The sequence below is a fragment of the Tetrao urogallus genome (assembly GCF_951394365.1).
Source record: "Tetrao urogallus genome assembly, chromosome: 7".
NCBI lineage: Eukaryota > Metazoa > Chordata > Aves > Galliformes > Phasianidae > Tetrao > Tetrao urogallus.
The window spans coordinates 35,607,265-35,634,990 of NC_136820.1; the positions used below are offsets into that span (position 1 = coordinate 35,607,265).

Sequence of the window (27,726 nt, forward strand, 5' to 3'; positions counted from 1 at the left end):
ACAGTCACAGTTAGAACAGGAAATGGTAGTACAGTGGTGACAAGAAATAAAGCTGTATCTGCTTTTTATGTTCTCAAATCTTGTTTGGTATTCCCCAGGATGTAAAAAAAAAAAAAGCACCACAGAATTTTCTTTAAGGTTTTCATGTTCTCAGAGAAGGAACAGCCGTGGGGAACATTGAAAAAGTATTTTTATATGTCTCACTAACTGCAATTCTTTCAAAATTTAAAAGCACTAATTTTCTAAGGACAACAGTCAAAGAAACACAGTGAGTGCTGCCCTAAACATGGAGGTTTCCACTGCCAGAGCTCTGTGGGCAACTTCCGAAAGGGGAACAAAACAGGATTTGCATTCCTCAGGCAAAATGTGCCTCCTTTCCCTGTCTGGGCAGTGCCATTAGTTTACACACCCACTGACTTTGTTCTTTTATTCCTTCTGCTTAAGGCAAATGACATCAGTGCAGCCGGCCTGACACCGCCAGCACTGAGGCAGAAACAGCTGAATAAGAGGAACTCGCTGCAGCCTCCTCCTCCACCTGAACGGCGGTCATCGGCTGTTAGTGCTTCACCAGTCCTACCCTCCAAAGTGAAACGGGACAGCGGTATTTTCCTAACAGACCCAGAAAGCTTTCCGGCACCACCGCCTTCCCTGATGCTCAATTTGCCACCACCGCCTGCACCAGCTGACCTCTGTGAACCTCCTCCTGATTTTGTGCCTCCGCCGCCACCCCCATCCATCAGCAGCAGCAATGCAGACCTGCCGCCACCCCCTCCGCCTCCACCCGTCTCCAATAAGCCTCCAGCTCTGACAAAGAAACCCGTGCCGCTTCCCCCAAAAAGGCAAGGGAATGCGGTACAAGACGGAGAGCCGAGAGCAGCTGGGCCGCCTCAGATCGGGGGTGGAGGCAGGCAAGCAGATTTCATGTCTGACCTAATGAAAGCTCTTGAGAAGAAAAGGGGCGGCAGCTCCTGATGTGAGGACAGGTGGACTTTAAGCCAGAGCTGCTGTTGCGTCACCGAAGGTCGTGCTGGATCAGGCCCTACCACCAGAGGAATTCTCTGAGAGTTCCCCCTGGGGGCTCCAAGAAGCGAGGAGGTGCCCTCTGCCCCCCACTTTCCCCCACAACCTGCTCCTTCCTCACCCCACACACCCTAATGACCCCCCAGCAGCAGGATGTCAGAAATTGGCTGCAGCCTCTTTCTATTCCATCTTGTGGTGGAGCAGCACTCAGTGCTGGCCAGTGAGTCGCATACTTCTGTGGCTCCTCTGCTGTAGAATTAGAACCAAAGGAAACCACACAACAGCAGTCTTGTGCCTAAGAAGTGGGATCATCCCTTTTAACAGATTTCCCCTCAAGGGTTCTCTTTTAGAAAACCCCACACTATTTTATTTTCACAATCAAAAGATACCCTCCCCCCTCCTTTCTTTCCCCCAAAAGCAGCCTGTCTTTAAAAAAAAAAAAAAAAAAATTTTTTTTTTCCTCCACTGTTGCTGCCTTTAAATCTCATTTATTTGATTAATTTTCAATAAAGAAAAATTCTTACCTCAAAACATTGCATCCCCCCAGTAGCAAGGTTGTCATCTCTTCGTTAACATTTGTCTTCAAAGTGTACCTAAGAGTAGTCTGTCTTCATAAAGACTTTATCTCATACCTGAGATGAATACATCTCTTCCTACTTTTTTCCCCTTTGTTCTCCCTTTAATTCTCTATTGTTCATTTAGATAGCAGTCACTCTTAGCGCTTAAATAAAAATAGCTTCTGTTTTGTAACTGCAGCGTCGCAGTTAATTACCTGGATTTGATTCCTTGCAGGGAGTTTTTGCCTCTCCCTTTTTGGTCCCCTACTTCTGTTTCTCCCAGTCTGTCTCACGCACAGAGCTGGATGTGTTCCCGCAGAGACGGGTGGATTGGGTACAGACTGCCAGGGCACCACGTGGGGATACATGAGCAGTTTAAACAGGGCTCACCCACCCACTGACTAAAAGGAGGAAGATTAAAATTAAGGGTTAAAATAACAACATAGGATCCATATCTCTCATTTGTTTTCCATATCTAACTGGTATGAACATTCTGCAGAACCACTAGATGCAGAGGGGCTGGGGGTTTTGTGCCCAGTTATTGAGAGTGCAGACGTTTGATTCAGACAGGAGAACAGCTGTCTGCTATCCAACCACTTTTAAACCAAATGAATTTTCTCTTATGAAAAATATACTCAGTGTCAACTTAAACCATGGCTGCACAAAAAGCCACTTTCCCTGTTGACAGAGCACTGAGATTTTCACACAGCTTTCCCAGCATTCACTCTTCTCCCAAGAACACTCAGCCTCCTGCCCCATTTCCTCCTTTGTCTTTTGCTTCAGCACAATAAACTCAATTTTATACATTTCACATTCTCAGTCAATCATAACCCACATCTTAACACTTCACAAGGAAAACCAGTTGAGCTGTCTTCAAAACAAGAAGAATGAAAGCCTACACAAAACTCCAGAGATCGATGTCTGCATGTGAGGCTCACCGCTGCTGAATCTCCTGGCAGCCCTCTGGTGTGGAAAGGACAGCACAAACACCTCAGCCAGCCTCAGTACTGCTACTCCCCATCTGCTTCTGCATCACTGTCATGTTTACATAATGTGAAGCAAGAGGCAGCTCCAGATCATCAGGCAAAGCCAATGTAAGAATTTCAGGAAGTATGTCAGGAAAACCAGTATTAACACTTACACTGTAATCATTAACCACCATGAATTAAAACCCAGATATAGAAAGTCAGGTGGTACAAAATTCTGAGCAAGATGTGGGCTCACTTCTCTGTGGTAGCATTGAGATAATTTCATGTGTTTTTCAAGTGTTCTTTTTCATGCACTTTGAGAAAAAAATAGAAACTTAAGATGATCATGTGGCACAAGTCTCAATCGGAGAATGACAGAACGGTTGGGCTGGACAGGACCTTACAGCCCATCCAGTTTCACCTCCTGCCATAGGCAGGGCTGATCCCCAGCAGATGCTGCTGCCCAGTGCCCCATCCAACCTGGAGCTCTTCCAGGGATGTGACACCCACAGCTCCTCTGAGCAGCAGTGCCAGTGCCTTACTGCCCTCTCAGTGAAAAAGTACCAAACTCTTATTTATGAGTTACCATAACAGCGTCATACTAACTGGGAAACGTGCATTCTCTTTGAGAGAGACAAGAGCAGAAGAGATTCAGTATAGTTAGGACTTACAAATTGTCATGGTCTTGCAAAATACCCTATGGCAGCGTGATTACCTGCAACAGTCAGGTGATTTTTATGAAAGCAGAACAGTCAAGATACCATTTCACCAGTATTTTCAATTTCAAACTCCTTTCATTTCATTTTCAAATTCCTGTAGAACAGCTATCAGCAGCAGTGTTCCCTCCGGCTGTGAATGCCACCAGCTGCAGCAGGGCTCCTACAGGAGCTCCCACCAGCCCACTGCTCTTAGCTGGGGCAGTGCTGCCTCAAATGCTCATCCCAGCTGTTGCAGAAGAGCACTTACTGCTTGCAAAAGGAGTTAACTCAGGCTGAGCAACCATATAGCCAAGGAAAAAACATCCCAAATAACTGTGTCGACTGTACTTAAGAAGCAAACACATTTGTATATTTTTTTTAGTCAGTGGAATATTTCTAATAATATATTTTTCCCTGGCTAATTATATTTGTATAGAAACAGATTTATGAATTGCTAATCATAGCACAGCCTTCATTTCAGATGCAAGCAGCAGTGAGGACAGTTGGATCTTCTAAAACAATCCATTTTGGAACTGGGAAGAGCTGAGATAGCATCAAGAAGTAACAAAGCCACAGATAAGCGAATTTTGCTATAAGCTTTGTAGCATTACATTGCACCTGATTGCTTATATATTAATTTTGTTTTAATTTATACACTTAGTTTCATGATCTGGAATTGCAATGTCAGACAGACACTGGACTAAAACAAAGACGAGCCCTGCTGTTAGAATTCAAGGTATGCTGCTAAGTAACAGCTTGGAAAGACATTTGTCAGATCAGCAGGAAGCTGAGTACAAAAGGTATATGAACCTGAGAACACACGTAACAGGATACTTGCAAGGAAGCCCATTTCCACGTGCCACCTGTGAAAATTCCCTGAGACATTATATCCACGCGCCTATCATCTCCCTCATACGAAGAAAGAAGAGAGGAACGGAGAATGAGAGCAGAGCAGCAGGCTTAGCACACACCTGTCTCTGGCGAAGGTACTTTGGGTAACTCACTCCCAAGATGGCCACAAACACCGGTGCAATTTGTTGATGCAAACACACAGGGTCCATTTCTTTAATCTTTAGACTTTATAAAGTTGGTCAAGAAGTTGTCTAGCAGAGCAGCAGATTCCAGTCCACAATGCACGAGGGAGTGCGGCTTCCTCGCTCCCATCAGAAGGTCTGAAGTCCGACAGTTCTCCTTGTTCAAGTTTCCCTCAGGACGAGCAGCTCACTTTAAGACCCCTGGCCCAAGCGGGCGGGCGCAGGGCATAGCCTGCCTTCTCTGCAGCCTGCTGCCTCTGGAAGGGACACTGTAAGACCCGCTGCAGGAGCTGAACCTAGAAGCAATTAAATTGGGCTTGTTTTTATACAAAACGTTTTCCTGCAAATCCGAGCAGTCTCTGCCACCTCACATTATGCACCCTCCTTGCTCCAGAAACAATACCACGAGTTGATTGCTATGAGTAGTGCTGCCGTTATTATGGTAAACAATTTAATTAACACTCCTCATATTGCTAATATTAGCAATAGTATTAATAATAAGTTATCGTTAGGACATCAAACAATGTTGGCCATGGTGTACTATGCATTCAATGAGCAAATGCAACCTCCTTTTTATTAACATTCACAGACAATAGGACAAGGGGGAATGGTTTTAAACTCAGACAGGGGAGATTCAGGTTAGGTATCAGGAGGAAGTTTTTCACATAGAGGGTGGTGACGCACTGGAACAGGTTGCCCAGGGAGGTTGTGGCTGCCCCATCCCTGGAGGAATTCAAGGCCTGGCTGGATGTGGCTCTGGGCAGCCTGGTCTGCTGGTTGGTGACCCTGCACATAGCAGGGGGCTGAAACTAGATGGTCATTGTGGTCCTTTTCAACCCAGGTATTCTATGATACGATTCTATGTCAATTATTAGCTGATATCTCCAGAAAAAAACAAATTTTACCTCTGAAAAATCATTCAGGTTAGCTTTCTGCACTGCTGATTCTGCCATCCAATTCCTAAGCACATATCTAGGATTAACAGCTGAAACCAAAAGTAAATCAAATTTAGTTAGCAAAAATCAACAGAAGCAGATCACAATCATTGCAAATGTCATTGAAACCTTCAGGGAGATTTAATTTGCTGATAAAAAAAAAAAACTGCATAAAAAGGAAAAAAGAATGAATGTATTTATCTGTGAGCCGCTAAAAATAACTTCTTAATTTGCACAAGGAGCAATGCCGAAGTCACATCACCCACATGTCAAACAAAAAGTAGAACATCAGAGTGATTCAAAGAGGCTTCCCTGCTACGAGCTCCAGCAGCTTCTCTAAAGTGTTTTGTTTGCCACAGCTTACATTCCTGCCACACTGCTGGAAAGCAGATTTTGATGTTGCCACTATATTCCTGGAGATCAAAAAAACAAATACTAATATTCCTGCTTTCCTGGTGGCTGAACATCTGCCTGCTGAAGGGAAGAAGCAAATGATTTTTTTATTTTGCTTTGCCACTTTCACTGTACCTGTTAACGTTGTCTTTATCTCAATCCACCTCTTTTTGTCTCTCCAGCACAGGAAAAAAGGAATTGGGAAAGCAGCCCGCTTGCATCTCCTTGTACTGCTTCATCCTTGTTGACTACCCAAACAACTGACGCATTTGAGAAAAAGTGTGGCCTCACTCCTCCAAAAGCTCGGTGGTCAGACAAGCACAGGACTCAATTCATGTTCCATAGCCCCCTGCAGACAGTCAGTGCTGAGCACAGCAAAGACTTCTCTGTAATACACACAGCCTCTAAAGAATGCTCCATTTAACCAGCTAACAAACTAGAATTTACTGAAGCTATGCAATCAGCAAAACAACACTTAGTGATTATTTTATGTATCGCAATACAACTAAATTCTTTATGTTTGGAACTGAATGGCAGCCATTTTGAGCCACCAGATTTGAGATACAGCAGTGTGTGTCTTTACGTCATTTAAAAAAGTAAAGGACAGAAATCACTTTCTTCTGTAAGTACTGAACTCCGACCACTCGTGGTCCTGCTAAAATAGAGGTGAAGCTCTTTCACAAAACAAGAATGTGGGCTAAAACCAGATGCACTCCATCTCCACCGGCACAAAGCCAGACAAAAGGAACATTCCTCCATTACACAGGCTGCCCTAGTCACATAATGGTATGCTGGGACTATGGGATGTTCAGACTGAATATAAGGAAGAAGTTTTTTACACTAAGGGTGATGACAAGTTCCCCAGAGAGGTGGTGGATGCCCCATCTCTGGAGACACTCAAGGTCAGGCTGGACAGGGCTCTGAGGACCTGATCCAGTGTAGGTGTCCCTGTTCATTGCTGGGGGGTTGGACCCCATGGCCTTTAAGAGTCCTTTCCAACTCAAACGAGTCTATGATTCCATCTTCAGGTCCTAACTTCCTTGAGAGTTAAGACTGAAACACAGTCTATTCAAATACAGGAATTCTTCTTCACATCAGCACACACATTGTGCTACATGTACTTACATAAATTAAATGAAAACCAACAAATAGGACTGGTTGTTGGGAATCTCAATCACTCCTACACAGTTGTAATAATCTTTTGTTACCACTTGGTAAAATAATTTGCTGTGGCTGAGAATTTTATTTAATCCAGTAAATGGTTTTCAGTTGAGGATGAGAACAATATAAAAGAATATTAAGAAGGAGGATAATTTAATGTGACTCATACAAAAATGATAATCCACATTAAAGCCATGACTCACACCAGCAGGAGTATTTGTCCCAGAAATATAATCTTAGAAACTGTAAATTGACAAGTTTCACAGTGGAGTTAAAAATATCTGTAACTAACACAAGAGACAAGATAACTTTGAAAGAATAAGAAGAGCCAGATAAGAAAAGGACAAAGTATAAGAAAATTTGTGCCCTTTCACGTGTTTTATGATGTGGTCTACTATTTTTTTCCTCTTTTTTCTTTTTTAACATATTGCTTTTATAAGGAAATACAATGACAGACTTTACTGGGATTTAGATTGTCAAAATTTTTTCATCAACTCCTAAAGGAGCTGAGGCTACGCAATACAAGACAAAGTGCTATGAAGAACTGAAAACCAAGTCAAGGGAGAAAAAAAAATAAAGATCATAATATGTGATCAATTTAAAGCACATTACCTTGAAGCATTTGAAGATATTCCTCTACACTTAGTAATAACAAGGGAAAAGCAATGAATAGAGAGCTGTTAATGACAAAACGTTCAAGGGCAGCCAATACTTAGAACAGCAATAAAAAATTTAGTGGGACTTAACAACCTCATATAAAAATCCAGAGAAAAGCTTGACAGTTTTGTTTTTAACATTAATTGTTGTGCAAAAATGCACAGTTGTATTGGGCTTACATGGCAAGGATTTCATGGGGGGGGGTCACAGCAGGGTGAAGAACCTTCACTCACACTTTAATACTTAGAAGCTAGCAGAAACGTTACAAAGTGTGTTGATCTTTGTTTAAAAATACAACTTTATAGAAAACAACAAATTGCTCTCAATATCCTGTTAGTAACCTCTGCTAGCTGTGCTGCAGGAACATGGCCAGTTACACAGAACACAGCTAATTCATCCACGAATCTTCACATATCCAATTTTGGTCTCTAACAAAGCTGAGACCAAAACCTGCAAAACCTCCCCCTTCTTTGTCTGCCTCCTATCCCATACCATCCTCTGAGATGTGTGTGGAAAACACAGTGCTGGTTTACAGAAGATCATCCCCAAACTGGGAGCTTTTCTGATTTGGAACAAAAACTCAGAATGCCAGTCCTCTGTAAAAGCAGATTCACAAAAACATAGAAACATAGCAAGCATTGAAAAACTGTGTTTAGACAGTTCCCAGCCTTAAATTTTAGGTGAGGAAAGCTGGGAACTTCAAAACAGTAGCTGAGCGAACAGCCTCAGGGTCTCAGCTGAAACTTCCCAACCATACCAGAACACAACCAGTAAAACAAGCCCTTTTGGTAACTATTCTCATATCAACTTTCTTAAATTCTTAAAAACAGATGCAACATTAATTTGAAAACCTATCTCATTGTTGAAACTTGGCACCATCTCCTGCCTCTTCCAGCTAAATCAATTCAAGCTTCTGAACAAATCAGCTAACCAATACCTGATGAGAAAGGAGAGCCATTTCTGCTAGAGATGCAAATAAAGCACCTGCACAGCAGTGTGACAGTAAAGCTCATACAGCCTCTTATGCACAATTTGGCAGATCCCCCTTTTGGCTTCGCTCTCTTTTGTCCAGAGATTTTCAGTTGCTCACTGTGGTAGGCAAATCACACAAATTTACCTCAGATAATTGCAGACCAACAAAAAAAAGTCCAATTTCATAACCACTGTTTCTGTTGTGAAGACACCTATGCATCTTTACCATTTTGGATTTAAAGTAACTTGGAGGGAGAAAATAGAATATTTAATCTCTGAGAACCATGCCTTCCTCTAAGGACTACTTTCCCAATTAAATGAGGGTTTTTCTCCCCTGCTTCACTAAATCAATCAATCAATCAAAAACATGAATCCTTTATAATATACAAAAACAATACGGACACGTTTGAAACTCCTACAAATCCTAGCCCATGGAGCCAGCACAGGATGGCTACAAAAACATTTCTTGATGTTATCAAAGGTTCTTTACAGGAAAAGAACAATGTTCTTCTGAGCAAAGCCTCACTTGAGACATCACAAAATACAGCGAGCACGTTCCTCTGGGCCAATAATTCGCAAGTTCTTTAAAAGTATCAAAAGGGAAAAAAAAATGCAGTCCACAAGCACCAAGCCATGGAACAAGCGGGAGAGCCAGCAACAAACGTATATAAGAAGTTGGTTGCCATCTCTAAGTGTACTACTTCCTTTGACTTATTTTACTTACTTGTCATTCTTCTTCTTCTCTTGATGTCTGAATCACCCTTGTTACTAAATATAAGAATAAAATTCAAAAAAAATTTAAAAATTACTTGTGAAAGTTCCTTAGATTTTCCTTACTTGTGACACCTTTCAGCCTTTCTTCTGTTGTGAACAGAGTCAGTAAGCAGCTAATTCCATCAACTGATTCACAATGATTCAACAAACACTGACTTGTATATTCATTTCTCTTTCATGTCACTCCTAACCCTTTCTCAAGCCATCAGCACACAAGAATTCAATTTCCACCTTCTCAGAATTTGGGTTCTGACTAAAATTTCCAAGTGTCTGATATGTACTTTTCACTGCTGTCAGCCATGCATAGCAGATATGACTGAGAAAAGTGCACTGATTTTTTCTGATCGACTGAAGATAAAAGAGTTGGTAGGAAGTTCTAGCATGAATGTCCCCATCTACACAGTAACTGTGGCGTTTAAACACAGCCCTTATACACAGAGCCATCCAGCTTCCATCCCTGTCATCCCAAGGCAATACTATCACATTAGTATGCACTGCCAGCAATGAAATAGTACCCATCTCTATGCATTTGCACAGCCTGACTTTCTGATTCTTGGAATGAACATATAGGACTCCTATTTTAACAAAATCTATTTACTGAAGAAATTTAATCATTCCCCAAAGGAGAACAAACACAGACCACGCTTCCCTTTCCATTTTTATGTACTTCTGTGTCAAACCAGAGTTACAATAGTAATTATTACAGAAGCTAGCACAATCTAAAACCACAAAGACAAAAAAAAAAAAAAGGCATTACAGTTTAGCAGTCCGACTAAAGATCACATAAATCAGTGCAGACTAAAGTTGCCATCTTCTGGCAAACACACAGCTGGTTTTACTTTTACACTTGAAACTTCTTCAGACTCACCCATCTAACCGTGAGAGGTACACAGCAACCCATTCTGAAAATAACTCGTGTTTTCCCAGATCCTGCAGGGCCCAGAACTCCTAAGGGGAAAGAAAATGTTAGTGACAGGTAAGCAGGATTCCTGTTAAGCAAAAACCGAAATGAGCAATCAGAGAAAGCATATAAGGAGAAACACACAGTGAACCTTCAACAAATTTTCTTCCCTAAAGTCTACTTGCATCTTTTCCTCTATTTAAATTACTCAGTTTTGACATCCATATTAGCCCATCTCTTACAGCAAATTCTACCTAAATACCTTCAGCACTTGTCCCCTATTTTTCCTTAGCTTATCTTTTGACCCATTTTGTTTTTCAATACTTAAACATTGGTATTACTCTCTTCTGCTCTTTGTACGTGCGTGGATCAGACGTATTTGCAAATAAGGAACAGAGTCTTTTATTTTTCCATAAAGAATAAGGAACAGATATTGATTAAAAAAAAAAAAAAAAAAAAAAAAAACGTGGGGAAAGAGGGCAACTTAAGGCTCCAGGCATAGGAGAGCATTATGAACGATAGGAGGGAAGAAAGGCAAGGACACAGAACAGCTTGGGCTTCTCACTTCCAGTGCTGGACCACCACCACAAACTGGGCTTCCCTGACTGAGAACAGCTGCTTCATATTGCTCAGTTGAGAGAAAGCAGCCAAAGCATAAAGGCAAAAAGTGAACATCAGAGAAAGAACAGATTAGAAAGTAATGGACAGAGATAAAAGGAAATAAATAGCAGATATACAAGAAACAAAGGAAAAAGAAAAAAAAATGGTAACAGTGATGTTGAGTATGGGAAATTTAAAGCAAGAATGAAACAAAGGTTCAATTACATCTGGAAGTACAAAAATATAATGAAAACCCCGTTTGAGAATACAATTGAGTTAAAATTACATTAATTACAAGCTGAGGGTCAGGGAAGCAGGTAACAGGTGAGAACGGGATCCAAGCATTTGCTATAAGATGTGCAGGGTTCAGCTGCTTTAGCAGGAATTTCAAATATTATTACTAAATGTAAGGATGCCTGCAGTGTTCCCAAAGGTTTTGAACATTTTAGATCAATTTTGGATTACATTTGAAAAAATAACATCAATAACATACAAATCAATATGAGAATGTACTTTGCTACCAACAAAGTAAATGAATCAACAACATGAGAACACAGTTTCATTTGAAAAACTTCAAAAAAAGAATTAGAATTTTCACCTGCATAAGATTTCTGCTGCTGTACCACATCAGTTTGGGTCTCAAAATTTGTGAGTTGCACCATTAAAGTGTATGGGGGGGAAAAAAAAAAAACTGAACACAAAAGAAAGTCACCTTCTATCAAGTGAAGGCTGCAAACAACCCTCAGCATAGCAGCAGTGTCACAACTGCATCAGGATTGATAGGCCTTGAGCCTGCAGCTTTAAAGGGGAAGATACATTTGCCAAAAATGGCACTACTTCCATAGTCTGAGTGGCTCCATACTGTATGAAGGAGGCTTCCTTTCTTCCTTTCACACACAGCTCGCACTTTCTGTACAAATGATTAATTGCACAAATATAGCTCTTTTCATTTCTGTTCTTTTCTTTTTCTGGTTGGTTGGTTTTTTGTTTTGTTTTCTGCTTTCCTCTCAAAAATCTACACTTTTTAATCACCAATGGCTTCACATTCATAGAACAGGTCAGATTAGACTTCTTTCTTAGCAAAAGACTAAAAACCACAGAACTTGGTCAAGATCATTTAATTATCTATAGCACAACTGGAAAAAGAAACAGTAACTCCTTATCTTCATAACATGTTCCATGCACGAATTCCATCTTCTCCCTAAAAAGACCTTTTAAGTTCTCATTCAATGATAAACAGAAGTAAGTCAAAAGTTAGGGAAAGTCAGTGGCACTTCCCAGGGAAAGTGAACAACATTCTCCATATTATTTCAAGGTTTTCTCCAACCTGATTCACTCATTTGATATTGCGTGTTCCTAAAATGGGATGCCTGTATTAATGAATACCTCAGGAATATGGAGCTCCTTTAATTGGTCCGCAGTAATTTCACTGAGCTGTCGAAATGTCATTGTGAAATCAGCCTTTGTATCTTCCATGAGCTAGTGAACCAGAGAGATTTGTATCAGTGCTTTTAAAAATGGAGTACATCAGTTCAGATGTTCGATAACAAGATGAGCAAAACAAACTCACTTTCAGAAGAAAAGCAATCAAATAGTTATCATCCTCACTGTCCCCAAGAAGCCCCAGTTTTCTCTTGAACAATTCTGTAAAACTGAATAGCAGCACAGTAAGGAAGTTGTCACATGGTAGTTTGTAGTATTGGGACTGCAGGGTGTGAGTCTGGACCTGCATACCGGGCATTATAGGTTTGGCCATACTCTTCCAAAATCTGGGAAGCTCTGCAAAGAAAAAAAATGAATGTTAAATTCTGTGGAACTACAACTCTACTGTGGGCATAACCCTATTGCAAACTTAGGATGGAAACTTCTGATATTTCACAAACATTGATATTCTGAATCAAAAGAGATATGTGTTATGAAAAAGTCTGAGAGGAAACACCAAATACATCTTGCAAGGAAAAAAACCCACAATCTTTCTTTCATTTTCATATTGAGTAAGAAATCAGGAGTTTAAACTGTAGACAAGAAGATTTACATCAGGAATCTATACAAAAGGATGCTGAAACACTACCTCATTATTTCAGAAGGATGGTCTTCATATGTAAGCACCTTAAAAAACATGCTAGGAAAACCCATAACAGGAACCTGAAGGCAAAGGTCCTACGTTAGGGGAAGAAGAAGGGGCCCCATGACATCTAGGACAGGCTTCCAGATAGATTTTGCTATTATTTGTGGTTAACAGAAAACACTCCCCTTCCCTCTTATGCTAGCCAATAACTAGTTCAGGACCAGTTTCCACCTAGGAAAAAAAAAGATTTTCAAAGCTCATCTCTTTCTTCCCTATGCATATGGTGATTAGATGGTCTCACATCTCTCCCAGTTAAGTGTTTAGGTATTTAAATGATTACTTACAGCTGTTTTTGCCTGGGATCCAATAAAGGCTTCAGTGCTTGTAACAGCTTGTTCAGATTAAACAGCCCAACATTTGCCTGGTTTCCTATCTTATACCTCCCTTCATCATCGGACGTGTTTGGAACAAAATCTGTTTCAAACAAAACATTACTCTTCCACAACAGAGTAATTAAAACAAACAATCAATGTTAAAATACTGATGTGCGTTCATTTCTGTACTTAGGCAGCAAACTAATAAAAGTGCTGAAGATATTGAAATGTTTAAACTCAGATCACAAAGACGTTTATTTACAGTGGATTAACTCAAGATCTAATATTTGCAAGCCTAAGAAATCTCTCTCAGATTAACTTCCATATGTCATAGGTGGGATTTTCCAACTTGAAAATACAAAGTAAATTCAGATGTTTTTTAAAAAAATTAAATACTAAAAACATTTTGTTCAGTGTTTTTACTACATACAGTGCTACTACTAAGTACAAAAAGTATAAAACAACTGCACAACTAGATTAAGGATTTACAATTAAAAAATAACATGTATAAGCATGCATTTAAAAAACCCAGACCACCTGAATGATACTTGAGCTGCATAGGCAAGTGTTACACCTTCATTCCTGGAAAAATTATATCAAATGTGTTAAAGTATGGAAATCCTTATCTGGGAGATAAATATGCGCTACATAAGTGACAGGGTACCCAGATGTAAGACCTAAAGCCAGAAAAGACCTGTTTTTTTCAGTACAACGGAAGTCAAGTAATACCTGTGCTCAAGAGCTTTCATTAATTTGAGGCTGCACTCTCATGAAAACAGACTGCAAGACAAGTAGACACTACTGGCTCTGAGCATTACTCGGATGAGATCTTTTAACAATAATCAAATGTAATGCATTTATGTATATGCTGCATTTGCATTAATCAATCCCAGACTGAGTTCACACATTCAGTTTCATATGCGTATGCCATGACAGGATAGGTTTGATTTCTTTTCCTTCCTTAGAGCTGCTGTGACTGCAAAGCCAGAGCATGATGCATGCAGAGTTGCAGACAACTTTTGCCATAGGCTGCTTACAGCAACATGCAATTTTTAGTTTTAGAGGTTTCTGTTCTACCATCTATTGAATCAGTGAAATGCAATAGGAAGCATTCTTCGTGAAAACAGGCTTAATAGTGAGATTTTATTTTCCAACTTTTAGCAACCAAAATATAACCTGTAAGCATATTATAAAACTGGTCATTAATATATTTTTCCCCCTAAAACTGTTCAAACAATACACATTCTTGGGATTTTTTTGCTAATAACATTAGAAGAAATTGCACAGATTAATACAAGTAATTTATGTTTTGTCAAAAATTGCATTTAAAAAAAAAAAACAAGTGCTACACTCACTTGGGTCATAGGAGTCCATAAATCCAAACGGACCATAATCTATTGTTATGGATAACAAACTGAAGTTATCTGTATTGCACACACCTACAATTAAACAACAAGGAGAAACAAAAGGTAACATTCCACCTGAACTCTAGATTTGCTGTAAAATCAATCCACTGAATCTAGACAACTAGAGAAGTTCCTTTGCAGAAATCAGATTCTGGAAAACAAACTTGTCTCTTTTATTCTTGACCTGGCAGATGTATGAAGTACGAAAATTAGCAACTGTTTGTTATATTATCTTGCATCTGCTGTCCATATCTAGATGGCACTCTTTCCTCTTCCATTCAGTGTGACACAGTATTGGAACAGCATCTTGCACAGTCCCTCAGTTAAGTTTCTTTGCACGTGGACCGTGTGCTGCATTAGCAACACGGTGCTATTTTATTTTTCATAATACAAACCTGAAACCAGGGTGGGCAGCACTCTATCCTACACAGAACATCCACTGTAAAGGACAGGTTCTTATATAGATGCATCAAATCCTGAGCAATTAAACTCATACATCTTTGCACATCAAGATAATCACAGCAATACTGGAAAACCCATGCTCTGGCTGTGTTCTTTGTTCCTGCCAGTTAAAGTCAGACTGAAAAGATGAGGAATTTTTCTCAACTCTGTTATGAAAAGAATTGCATAGCATTAATGCATAACAGATACTGCTGCAGGCAAGGACATTGGAAGGACTGCAGAACAAAGGAACAAATAAAAGCCATCTTTAAGTAAGTAATTATAGAGTCACTCCTGTAAAGCCAACACCGTGACAATGTCTACTGCAGCTTACCATGTGCAAAACCCACAGACATCCACAATGCAATCACATTTGCTGTCTCTGATACGACTGTAGAGAAAAATTCCTAAAATCAAATACACGTTTTACTTCACATAAAACTACAGAATACAATAAGCAACATAAACATTTGATTTACGTCAGGAATACTTTGTACATTCTGTTTTTAAATGTGCATCTGTGATCTCTGCCAACTGGGATCATTCGCTCACAACCTAAACGATGTGACTACAAAATGGCTTCATTCAGCAGAGACTGTCGTTACATAAATACATACAGATGCAATAAAAGAACACAGTTACGTACGTGTGGATACACTAAAAAAAGTGTAAAAGTCTTAATACGGAACAAACACATGATACATACGAGCTCTACAATAGGAAAAACCTAATTCATCACATTGTAACCATTGCTCATTTAAAAGTCTGAGCAGCAAGACAACAGAAAGTAATGGAAAATGGAAGCTTCCTAACAAACACATCCATAATCAGCAGTGGTGAAAAAGGAATGCTCAACTGGATTTTGAAAAAAAGAAGCAGTTTTTTGTTTTGTTTTTCAACCAAAGAGTAAATGATTTATTAATAAAACCTGAAAGATTATTTCAGATGTCGAAACTTTATAAAGCTGCAAACTTTGCAAAGCTTTGCACAGTGCTTTGTTCACTAGCTTGTGGGAAACAAAACTAACTTTCAAAAATACTTACCAGATACCTGTCTGAATTGTTGGGGACTATTGATGGAAAATGTTCCTGGATGATGAAGTCCAGCAACTTCCTGTAACATGAGATGCAGAATTCATTAAAGAAAAATTTTAGAATTTAGAATTGAGAATAACTTTGAGAATTGAGCATTCAGAACTCTTATTTCTTAATAATCAGATGCTGACCTACGGCCTGCTGCAAGCAGGCATTAGAAAATGCCATCTATTTACTATTTATCTATTTACTATTTATCTACTTAGTTTTGGATTAAGCCCTTCCAAATACTTAGAAATGCAACCTAATGTTCTAGTTATAACTATAACCAGAGACTGCCACGGAGTTAAAACTATTCCCATGTGTTGCATTTCCAGAGCAAATGGGATCTGGTTTAGCATAATATCATATCAGACTTCAGGAAAGAAGTAATTTGTGGATCCAAAAAAAGCTGCATCATTGCAAGTAATAACTGTAGGTCAGAATTCTCCACACAGAAAATTTTATGATTGAATTCTTACTAAGTAGGGTTACTTGCTATAACAGCTGGCCATTCCCCTAAACGCACAGCAGGTTAAGGAAACTGGGATACATACATCAAGAACTGTGATACCTATCAGATGCTCCATTTGCAGATTTAAAGCAGAGCAACTGGCAATTAGTACAATTATGAGCTCTATGTAGGACTGTTGTTGTTAGAAGTAGCCAGGGCCACTGGCACAGGCAGCTGTAAGAACCACCTACACTGGGTAGGTGACCCAGGCAAGGGCTGGACCTGGGCAAAGGTTGTGAGGCTGTGCACACAACTATTTTACATTCTAATCAGGCTGTTGGAGCAAATCACTGAACTCTCCTCGCGCTGCGACTGCTTTAGCAGAGTACCAGCTGTGAGAGGGGTGACCAACACACTGCCTCAGAGATCAGGCTGCCCTGGGCCTCTGTTCTGTATGAGCACAAGAGATCTGTATGTGCTCATTAACACCAATTGCTCGCACGTACTTAAACTACAATAAAAAACAGCGCTGTGTCATTTTAAATTCAGTTCCCTAGCTCAATCTCTTGGTTTACAACAAAACACTCCTGTGAGATTTCAAAGAAAAAGGAAAAAAAAAAAAAAGAGGGGGAGGTGGTGAGGAAAGACAGCATGACAGCGTAGAATCACGGAAGGGGAAGTAACCTTGAATTACCAATTAATGCAACGTGCAACAGCTGCTACTTCTCTCTTGTTGTTTTCAAGCACCCAAAAACAACTGCTATTGCAAGTTGTTATCAATCAGTACATTGCTTCCACAGAGGAATGATCAACGTTAAAACAAAACAAAACATCTGCCATGCTAATTGCCTGAGATGAAGTAATGTACAGAAGCTAATATTGCTAAGAGGTTTAACTTGTGCAACAAATTTTTACCTAGTATGTCTGCCTGGAGGGTGTAGCTTATACAACAAACTCGGGCAAGGGATTTCTGCTGCTTTAGCCTCACTGACAACCATGAGAAACCAACACCTTATTCTCTAAATGTATAACTCTTACCAAAACATACAGCTTCCCCTGTTCTCAATGCTCAATTACCAGAAATATTTGAGCTATAATAGCTTCCTGATTTTACAAGATCCAGGCCTTAAGAAACACTTGGGGGATTTTATTTCTGTCTTCAGAACCTTTGTACGTTTGTGAAAATACAGCAGGTTATCTTTCTAGGTGATGCAATCTCCCTTTCTATATAATTTATGCCTGAATTTCAACTGCGTATATGCATTCCAATACAGATGTGATTGTTAGGAGAAGCAACATAATTACTACAAAGACCAAATGCAAACCTTAGTAAATCCAGTTCCCCAGAATGAGCCAAGATTTCTAAGGATCCTATACGAAACCATGATTTAGCAAGACGGAGTACTACTGCACCTTAAACACAGACACATATTTAAATGTAAATGGAGTATCAGCAACGTAAAATAATCCCATAGTAGATCAATTACATGCTGTTTTTTTCTATAGACAAATCATTTACACGTGCATAGTTAACAAGTATTTCTAGAAGCATGCTCTACATTTAACAGGCGAATACACACAATACTACGCTACACATGCATTGTAATGATAAAGGTTAATTTGCTGGAAAGCAATTGGTACTTTTTACTCCTCCACCTTCATCTGTTTAGCAGTATGCACTATACCAGCAAACACAAGCAAAATTCCAGTACTGCATTAACATTACAACTCCCCCACAGAAGGTAGCAACAAAGAACAAACCAGTGTAAAACACTTCTGATTTTAATCCATGCTGTGCCATCCCACTCTTTTTCAGGGCAGGCTTAGAGGGTGGAGCAATGGTGCAGCCACAGTAGTGCCCCATCATTATGGTACTGCCTGTGGAATGATGGAAATTTTCCCTAGATTCCAACATCATTTTTGTAATGGCATGTGAAAAAAACATGCAACACTACAATACATGCCGCAGTCATAGCAGGTCTGTTCATAGGGCTTCACTTCTTTATCTAAGATGTGCTTGAGACGGATTTTCTCAGGAAGGTTTTCAATCTCAATAAATGAAATGAAGCCTATTGCACATTTCTGTTAGACATAAGTGACAAAGTTGATTTTTGCAACGGGGAATTAAGTTGCAGTGGTAAATCATGTTACTCTGAAATGTGTTCATTACCTCTCTCTTTCTTAATATTTCCATTGTAAAATTGGTCTCTCCACACATCGTCATCACTTACAACTAAGCTGTAAGAAAGAAGAAATGAAAATTAAGAAGTTCATACAGGAAAATTAATTTACGCTGGAGATCAAAGTATATTTTACATGACTATTTATTTCAGAAAATTCCTTTGCTGGAATAGTTTGTTTTTACAAACAACACAGGCAAACAGTAAAGCTGCAGCTTACCAAGCTTCACTAGCAGCATGCTTTCCGTTTCTACTTACACAGTGCTGCCCATTTTCCACTACCTACATTGTTCCTGGGGAGAGGGAAGCATTCAGAAAAAGCACTGCATCCATTTGGAACCCCAGTGATTAATGAGAGTAATGATAACATAAATAAGTTACAAGTCCCCTGAGGATGGCAGCAAAATTGGAAAAAGAGAAATTAAAAGCCAAATTGTTGCATCAGGTTGCCTTTTATGTGAGCCAAATCTGCTGTCTCAGTAATCTTAGGGACAGATCTGGGATCCTCAGCAATTGAGAACTCTGCAAAAACCATCAACACACAAAAAAAGGCACTTTGATGCACAAATGCATTTTGATGATGCATTATTTCTTTCTTCTTCATTGCTTGTACTTGAATTTTTAAAAACAACTTCTTCCTCTCAATTGCCTTACAGTTCTGCACATCTTTTCCCATTTATCCAAATACTGAGATTTGTGAGTGCTTGGAAAACAACCAGTTGTACTTGCTTTAAAATATGTCAAAATTTACACTCATCTTACAAAATAAAATATGTAATTTCACTCTATTTTCTGTTATTATCCAAAGAAGAAAATTGCATCAATCATCGTAAGCCATGTGGGGGCATCATTTTCTCCTAAGGTTAATGTCTAGAAAGTTTTCTCTCCAAAGCAACCAAGATTACACTAACCATCCTGCAGAAGGAATGCCTGGTGTTATCTTTTGAAGGAAACATTCTTCCTTCAATACGCACAAAAGACTTCAGATTTGAGAGCCTAAGAGCAGGAAAAAATTACCCCAATTCATATAATTCTTTGCTTTTTGCTTAGCTTTTTGCTAATTGAGAAAAGTCTTTCAATTCAAAATAGCTGGATGCACAATACTGGAAATTTAGTGCAGGTAATTAAGGTATCTTTTAGGTAGTCCAAGGCTGAATAGAAGACAAAACCAAACTTTCCTTGGAGGAACACAGAAAAGGACAATAGACAAACCTAAGGCTTTTGACGCTACTTCAAGGCTTATGACACTTTTCTCCCACAAGACCTTTGTAACAAAGCTTAGAAAGTGCAGAGCAGATGAGTGGATAGTGAGGTGTGTAGAGAAGTGGCTGACTGGCAGAGCTCAGAAGGTTCTGATCAGTGATAATTAAAGGCAAATAATTATATGCATTATATATGCATATATAATTACATGCAGCACAGACTCTGGTTTGGAGGCATGTGATTACTGGTGCTCACCAGGGGTCAGTGCTGTGAGGCCACGTCTGGAATACTGTGTCCAGTTATGGGCTCCCCAGTTCAGAAAAGTCAGGATCTCCAAGTAGGAGTCCAGTAGAGGACCACAGAGATGATGAGGGGCCTGCAGAATGAGGAAAGGATGAGAACAGGGACTCTGCAATCTGGAGAAGACTGAGAGGGGATCTCGTAACTGTTCACAAATATCTGAAGTGCAGAAGTCAAGTCAGTGGGGGCGGACTCTTCTCAGTAGTGAGCAACAGTAGAAGGGACAATGTGCAGAAACTGGAATACAGGAAGTTCCATATTAACACAAGGATGAATTTCTTCACTGCCAGAGTGACAGAGCACTGGAACAGGCTGTCCACAGAGGGGCAATTAGAAGGAATTCTTGCAACAGTAATAATTGATGGTAACTATGGCTTTGAAGTTACGTAAGTCTTTTTTTCCTGCATTTCAGAAGGCAGCAGCAGCTAGCCAATCCAAACGTTCTCTATTAACTGCAAAGAAAAGGCTGTGAACTGTTCCAGGTAAAAGCAGGGAAAAGATATACAGAAGTCAAAAAATTAAAAGAAGGCTTTGCAAACAATTAAAAACGTCTCAGATGAAGTACCAGAGGCTACAGTTCCACTCTCAGTGCTATTGCTTTACTGGAGCAATGTTAGGAATTCTTTTCCAGAAAAAGTTGTTTTTGAAGCAGTAAAATAATGATTGCCATGTCTCTATGAGTAAGGATACAAAGTGCTGACATGAGTGAGCTGAAAGAAAAAAATCTTAATCATTCAAGAAGAACAAACAAATTCAAAAAGACCCCAGACACCAGTACAACAGTGTGCATCAGAGCACGAAAGGAGAGCAGTCAGGATAATAACAGTACTCAGTTCTGCTGTTTCAGACCCCTGCTCAAAGGGTTTTTTTATTTGCATAACCCCTAGCACATTCTGCACAAAACTCCTACAGAATACCAGCACTTTTCTTACTGAAAATCCAGAGGCAGCAAGACTTTTGTAGTTACTAATACAAGTTAATGAACAAATAACACTTAAAAGCTTGCCAGATAACTGAGCAGCTGCGTCAAGACACCACACTACCACTATAAAAACAGTTTTCAAATGGCCCCTCCAGTTTGAAAGTACCATTACCTGTACAGCAGCAGATAAGAGGTATACTTGGCAACAGGAGACAGGGAGCTAAAATCACTCTTACATCAGCAGCTGGAACAGCACTTGCTGAGGAAGAGAGGGACTACATCCCAAGATAACCTTAACTCGAGCTTAAGGGCTAGAATTCGTGCTCCCAAGTGCCTTGCGTGCTCTTCTGCATGACCACTAAGTGTTGTGCATGTAAGGGCCATCTCACACTGAAGACTGCATACTGGCTTACCTCTTTGACCCCATCCCTGACGCTGCTAGCTGGCAGACCCACTATGTGACTAAAATGGTACCATGTGAGGAAGCAATCTTTAGCAAGCAGTACAGTCACAAACTGTAGCACCCCATTGGGAAGATAGTACTTGAAATTAATAGAGCAAACCAACCTGCTGAGTGTTCTGGGTTAAGCAGTAAGGCTTTTCCCTACAATTCTGCCAAAAACTCTTTTTACAAGAATTCTAAGTGAATCTCACCAGCCTCAGTGCTACAGCTCCCTATGGGGAAGAATACAGATATCAGCTGGGGTTTTTCCAAATGAAGTCTCACAAACAGTTGGGAGAGCTTGTACAGCAGTTAAGAGAGCCACACATTTTACCAATCTGCCAGCAGAGAACTGAAGCACACTGTGTACTCAATAGAATTGGTACAAAGTTAAGTGGTAATTTCACATTGGTTTTGCACTGAACAATTTGTTGAAACGACAGCGAAGAAAGCACATAACCTTGCCACATACTTCCCTGCTGATGCTCTGGCAGACTTAACATTTGCATCAATAGCTAACAGCAAAGGTTCTCAAGGTGAAGTCAGTGAATAAACCATCAAAATGTCATTTACAAACACCCCACTTCAACAGAAAAAATGTGTTAGAATTAATGCTACAGAGATTTGCAGATACTTTGCAAATACAGAAACCCTGACATGCGGCAGCTGGGTATTGGCCTCTTCCAGAGTACATTCACTTCTTTAAAGCCTGAAATTCTGAAGCACAGACATATGACTCCCTTGGAACACAAAATAAACTTGGCATTTTAAACACAATCATCTGAAAAATTGAGTTTAGTTCATTCTGAGAAGGTCATCTACATGAGTGAATTTTAGTCCTCTTTGGTTCAAATAGAATTGGTTTTAAATGAGTTTTTAATACAATTCTCTCTCTGCTCAAGGTGCGTTTATATAAATAAGGAGTTGGAAGTAATTATGTACATTTAAGTCTATCTCCAACACTATCACCCGTTTATCTAACCATTTTTCCTACCAGTCTTAAGAATTGCAAGTAGCTGGCTATAACAACACAGAAAGAGTTACTTTCTACATTTTCCTGCTTGGCCTGATTCTGGAAAAATTCATCAAAACGTATAACTTTGGTGTAATAACAGACTGTAACAAGTACCAACAGACTCACTGATTATCCACAAACTTGAAGGGTACTACAGAGCAGCAATCTAGTCCTGCTGTTTTTGCAAGCTTTTCTGGTGAATAAGAAGTGAAAGTACAGTTATATATATATAATAGAAGGAATTTGGATTGCAGTACCATAAAAATGAGAAAGGGGAGTTGTGTTAGATACGATTACTCCAATTTCTCCTTTTCACTTTCTTCACAAATGAACCAGATTTCAAATTAAAATAAGGTAATTGAGTTAAGACAGTCTTCCAAGAGCACAACAGCTGTTCAGAACAATACAAAGACAGTACACTATACTGTGTTTAAACACAGCAATATTTTAAAGTATATCAAACATAAAAGTGAATGGGTAAACAGCTGGAGCTCATGATTACTGGGAAGTTTTATCCAAAAAAATATCCAAGAAAGAGTTCCAATTGCACACATGTGAAAAGAAAGATCTGTCCTTGTTCTGCTTTATTGGCACCCAGCGAAACTCGGGCACAAGATTACCTTTAATTAAGGAAGGTGTGAAAAAGAAAAGAGTAATACCTAGCAGCTCTGCTTGTTGGAATTCCAAGATAATGCATAGCCTCACTACACAGAAACTCCCGCACAGAAGAGCGAAGCACAGCTCTTCCATCACCATTCCTACAGAGAACAAAGAAATAAAAAAATCAGTCACAAAATCTAGGCAACTCTAAAGCAGAAAACATCCACTTTTGTTATGTATGAATTAACTGCAACTCACCGGGAGTATGGGGTCTTTCCTGAGCCCTTCAACTGCAGTTCCCACCTTTCACCACGCCTGCAAAAATACCATCAGAGTTTGTAACAATGCACCCTGGGGTTTGCAGCTGCACAGAATACAGAAGTAGTGCAGTCATTTCAGAAGGCATCGCACCTGTTTGTGTACACTCCGACCAAGTGGGCTCTTCCATCCCCCAGCTGACCTGCCCAGCTGCCAAACTAGCAGAAATGAACAACAAATCGTTTCTTCTATGAGTAACAGCAGTTAAACTCGAGCAGTACAAATTGCATGTAGGTTCACTGCGGTCTACGCAATACAATGACACATTTGCTCAGGAGTAATTAAGATATTGATCCCTAAAGCACTTCACACTCACACCAACAATGAATCAGAAACCACACACAGACACAGTAATCCCCATATTTTCCCTCTACCCTCCAGCTACAAAGCCAGCTACTGACCTGTCTCTTCTGCATAATGAGCCCTTCAACCAACACGGCTTGTAATAAATACACGGTTTAAACTGGAAATTATGCACCAAATTCTACCACTCTTTTCCATGAATAATTCCATCTATTTTAATGAAATTTAACTCTTATCAAATCACGCTATTGCTGAATTCAGTGAGGTTCTGCCCTTCTTCGCTCCCCTGAGCCAGTACTACCTATCACCAATCAGACCTTGTCAGGCTGTGGGGTACAAAGCAGACTCTGCAGCTAACAGAAAATACAAGAATAATTTGCTTTTTGGAAAACAGAGGCAGAGAAAGCAGTCATGGTACCACAAAAGGGTATTGTAGATCTCTTCTATCCGCAGCTCCCACAAAGAGCAAACCTGCCATCTAAACGTCCACATACATTCAAGTACTTATGGGTATACAGGCACACATTTACAACACGTACAATATGTACATAATTCAAGTAAATAATATAGTTTAAGGTAGAATCCACATTAAAAGAACTACACAATTCCACCTGCAAGAACAAGGGTTAGTTACCTGATGTCCTCCGTATCTATGGGCCAAAGGAACAGACCCATGTAACACTTTCTCACCGCTGACAAACTGAAGAAAATCAGAGGTTTCTTTGACAGATATATGAAGATCCAAAATATCTTCAATAACTTCCTGGAGAAAAATATAATACATGTGGTCCTTGAATATGAACAAAATTCCAGTGATAAAAAAATGTGCTGTCTATATGCTTTGTTATCAGAAGACATCTCATAATATGGTTTAAATGTTCTATTTGTTTAAAGTATATATTGACACCTCAACAATAAACAGCTTATGAATATTGAAATATATTTTAATATGTATTTTAACAATTGTTATAAACTGGAGAGAATCCAAAATAATACCAACCTCTGAAACAGCCACAAGAAGAACTCTGGATTTAAAAGGTGTGGGATAGACAACGGAAAAAATGCAGTTTCTCACATTACGGACATAATTTTCTTGGATTGGATCAATTGGGAAAGAATCTGTATGAAACACATGAGAAACGGTAAAAAACAAAAACAGAAAACAAAATAACAACAAAAAAAACCCCAATCCTAACCATATTATTCTTGATACCTTTCCTCTTAAAATTCAATCAAAATACTTCAGAATCAATTAAAAAAAAAATAATCAACCAGCCACACAAAATGAACAAAGAATCAAAATTTACCAGAACATGCATTCAGAGAGTCATAGAATCCTTAGAGTCGGAAAGGACCTTCAAAGGTCATCTAGTCCAACTCTCCTGCAGTGAACAGGGACACACACAGGTAAATCAGGCTGTCCAGGCCCTGATCCAACCTCATCTTGGAAGATGGGATAATAATCACATCCCTGGGCAACCTGTTCCAGTGCCTCACTTCCCTCATTACAAAAAGCTTTTTCCTTCTATCCAGAATTAAACCTGTATGAAAAGTAAGCCCAGATAAACTTAGGGTCTTACTCTGTTTAAGATTTTTCAAAGGAATAATTGAATCCTGAAGTTAAAGGAACAAGAAGACCACGCCAATGTTAAGCTCTAAAACATATTTTCAATCAAGTGTGATCAGCAGAGTCTCCAGAGTACTGGTGGGTGTAAAGCCGGACATGAGCCAGCAGTGCGCCCTTGCAGCCCAGAAAGACAACTGTACCCTGTGCTGCATCAAAAGAAGTGTGGACAGGGAGGTGATCCTGTCCCTCTGCTCTGTGCTGGTGGGACTTCTCCTGGAGTACTGTGTCCAGATGTGGAATCTTCAGTACCAGAGAGATGTGGACCTGCTGGAGTGCATCCAGAGGAGGGCTACAAAAATGATCCCAGGGATGGAATGCCTCTCCTATAAGGACAGGCTGGGAGAGCTGGGGCTGCGGAGCCTGGAGAGGGTTTGAGGTGATCTGATAGCGGCCTGTCAGTATTGAAAGAGGAGCTACAGGAAAGGGGATGGACTGCTTAGCAGGGTCTGTAGTGACAGAACAAGGAGAAATGGATTCAAGCTTGAAGAGGGCAGATTTAGCTTGGATATAAGGAAAAAATCTTCTACAGTGAGGGTGGTGAGGCACTGGCACAGGCTGCCTAGAGACGTGGTAGATGCCCCATCCCTGAAGACTTTCAAGGCCAGGCTAGATCAGGCCCTGGGCAACCTGATTTATCCATGCACGTCCCTGTTCACTGCAGGGGAGTTGGACTGGATGACCTTTAAAGGTCTCTTCCAAGTCTAAGGATCCTATGATTCTAAGGCAGTTTTACATTGTACTCAGATACACGCAACTCTACAAGGTATTTGCAGCAGCCAGAAGAGCTACACCCACAGCTGAACATGGCAGCAAACAGCTGAAGTCACTGCACGCTGGTAACCGCGGCACAGTCCGCATGCAGCAATGGTCTCCAGGTAACATTCCAAAGTCTTCTCTGAGCAATGTAACAGTAAATAAATGGGTCAGAGGATGCACTTCTTGCTGCAGCATGCATATGCAAAGATGTACTTCTTTCTTCACCCAAAGCTACTCTGACCCATCTAACAGCACAAATATGTTTTATAACACTGCACTAGTACTGTGCCTTTTAACACATTTTTGTATTTCTCCTTGCAATATTTTTACAGTTTTGTGTTAAATTCCCATGCCTCACAGTCACCAATTTGTAAAATCACAGAATGGTTTGAGTTGGGAAGGACTTGTAAAGGTCATCTGGTCCAACTCCCCTGCAATGAGCAGGGACACCTACACCAGGTGCTCAGAGCCCCAGCCAGTCTGACTTCGAGCGTCTGCAGGGACAGGCATCCAACACCACTCTGGACACTTTGTGCCAGTGCCTTATCACCCTTATAATATTAAAATGTTGTTATTATCTCAGGAGACCTGCTGTAAGCCAAGTTTCTCAATGTTTTTTAACAGCAAATTCTGCTTCAGACATCTGCCACACAGTGTGTCACTGGTTGTTGCCCTTATGCCTGCATATAAATCCACCACCTGAAGAAAACCATGGCCTAACAGAATATGTTGGAAGGGACCCCCAAGGTTCACTGAGTCCAACCCCCGGCTCCACACAGGGATCACTTAAAATCCAAACCCTCTGGTGTCTTAACTCCAGCACTCAGGGCCGTGCCCACAGCCCTGTGCAGCCCGTTCCGTGCCTGAACACGCTCTGGTGCAGAACCATTCCCTGAGCCCAGCTGCCCTCCCCTCACACGGCTCCATGCCGTTCCCTCAGCCCTGTTGCTGTCACACAGAGCAGAGCTCAGCGCTGCCCTCCGCTCCCTGTGAGGAGCTGCAGCCGCCATCAGGCCTCCCCTCAGCTCCTCTGCTCTGGGCTGAGCGCAGCCAGGCACCTCACCCACCAAATCATCACCTCTAATAATGTACACGGGGTTATATGGAAATAACCTTTGCTATTACAGCATTTCTGTATGCTACACAGCCTTGGGTACTGGAAATCGCTGCCAGCTGATTGCACTAACGCTGAACTGGGACTTCTCCGCCTCTGCATTACGACAGCTCCCCACGAGCAGCAGCAGCCGCCCCTCTCTCCGCCACCCCGGGCCGCGCGCGCACCCAGCAGGCTCCCCGAGCTCAGGCCCCACGCGCCGATGCCGGCAGCCACCCGCTGCTCCCTGTCGCAGCTCCGCTCCAGGCGCGACGCGTTTGGGCCCAGTACGGCGGGGCAGAACGGCTCCGGCGGGCCCCGGGCCCCGCAGAGCCACGCGAGGCAGGCGAGCACTCCGGGGAGCAACAGCCCCGCCACACCGCCGCCCTCCCCGCGGGCGGGGCTCGGCGCGGCCGCAGCGCGACGGGACGGCCGCATGGCTCTCCCTGCCGGGAGGGAGGCGAGGCGGCGTGGGGGAACG

At 40.8% G+C, this 27,726-nt stretch overlaps 2 protein-coding genes across 2 annotated transcripts in view; one reads left to right on the forward strand and one right to left on the reverse strand.

Moving 5' to 3' along the window:
* The window catches only part of APBB1IP (amyloid beta precursor protein binding family B member 1 interacting protein), a gene marked incomplete at its 3' end in the record, with an annotated part of 48,169 nt that extends 47,197 nt beyond the window's left edge, over positions 1-972 (forward strand). Inside the window, exon 14 of the mRNA XM_079538683.1 lies at positions 445-972. Within this exon, the coding sequence (XP_079394809.1) occupies positions 445-972 (528 nt within the window). The remainder of the gene's footprint in view (positions 1-444) is intronic.
* A 3,478-nt stretch (positions 973-4,450) lies between these two features.
* Positions 4,451-27,683, reverse strand: LOC306948835 (protein adenylyltransferase SelO-like; the record flags this gene model as incomplete). The annotated part of the gene is made up of 19 exons (XM_079538539.1): positions 4,451-4,573; positions 5,183-5,262; positions 9,120-9,163; positions 10,038-10,117; positions 12,057-12,149; positions 12,241-12,322; positions 12,405-12,449; positions 13,083-13,212; positions 14,468-14,551; positions 15,294-15,366; positions 16,003-16,072; positions 17,812-17,899; positions 18,657-18,724; positions 23,208-23,306; positions 23,407-23,463; positions 23,560-23,624; positions 24,404-24,532; positions 24,770-24,888; positions 27,434-27,683. 19 exons carry the CDS (start codon positions 27,681-27,683, stop codon positions 4,451-4,453), a joined length of 1,779 nt encoding a protein of 592 aa, XP_079394665.1.
* Between the last annotated feature and the right edge of the window lie 43 nt (positions 27,684-27,726).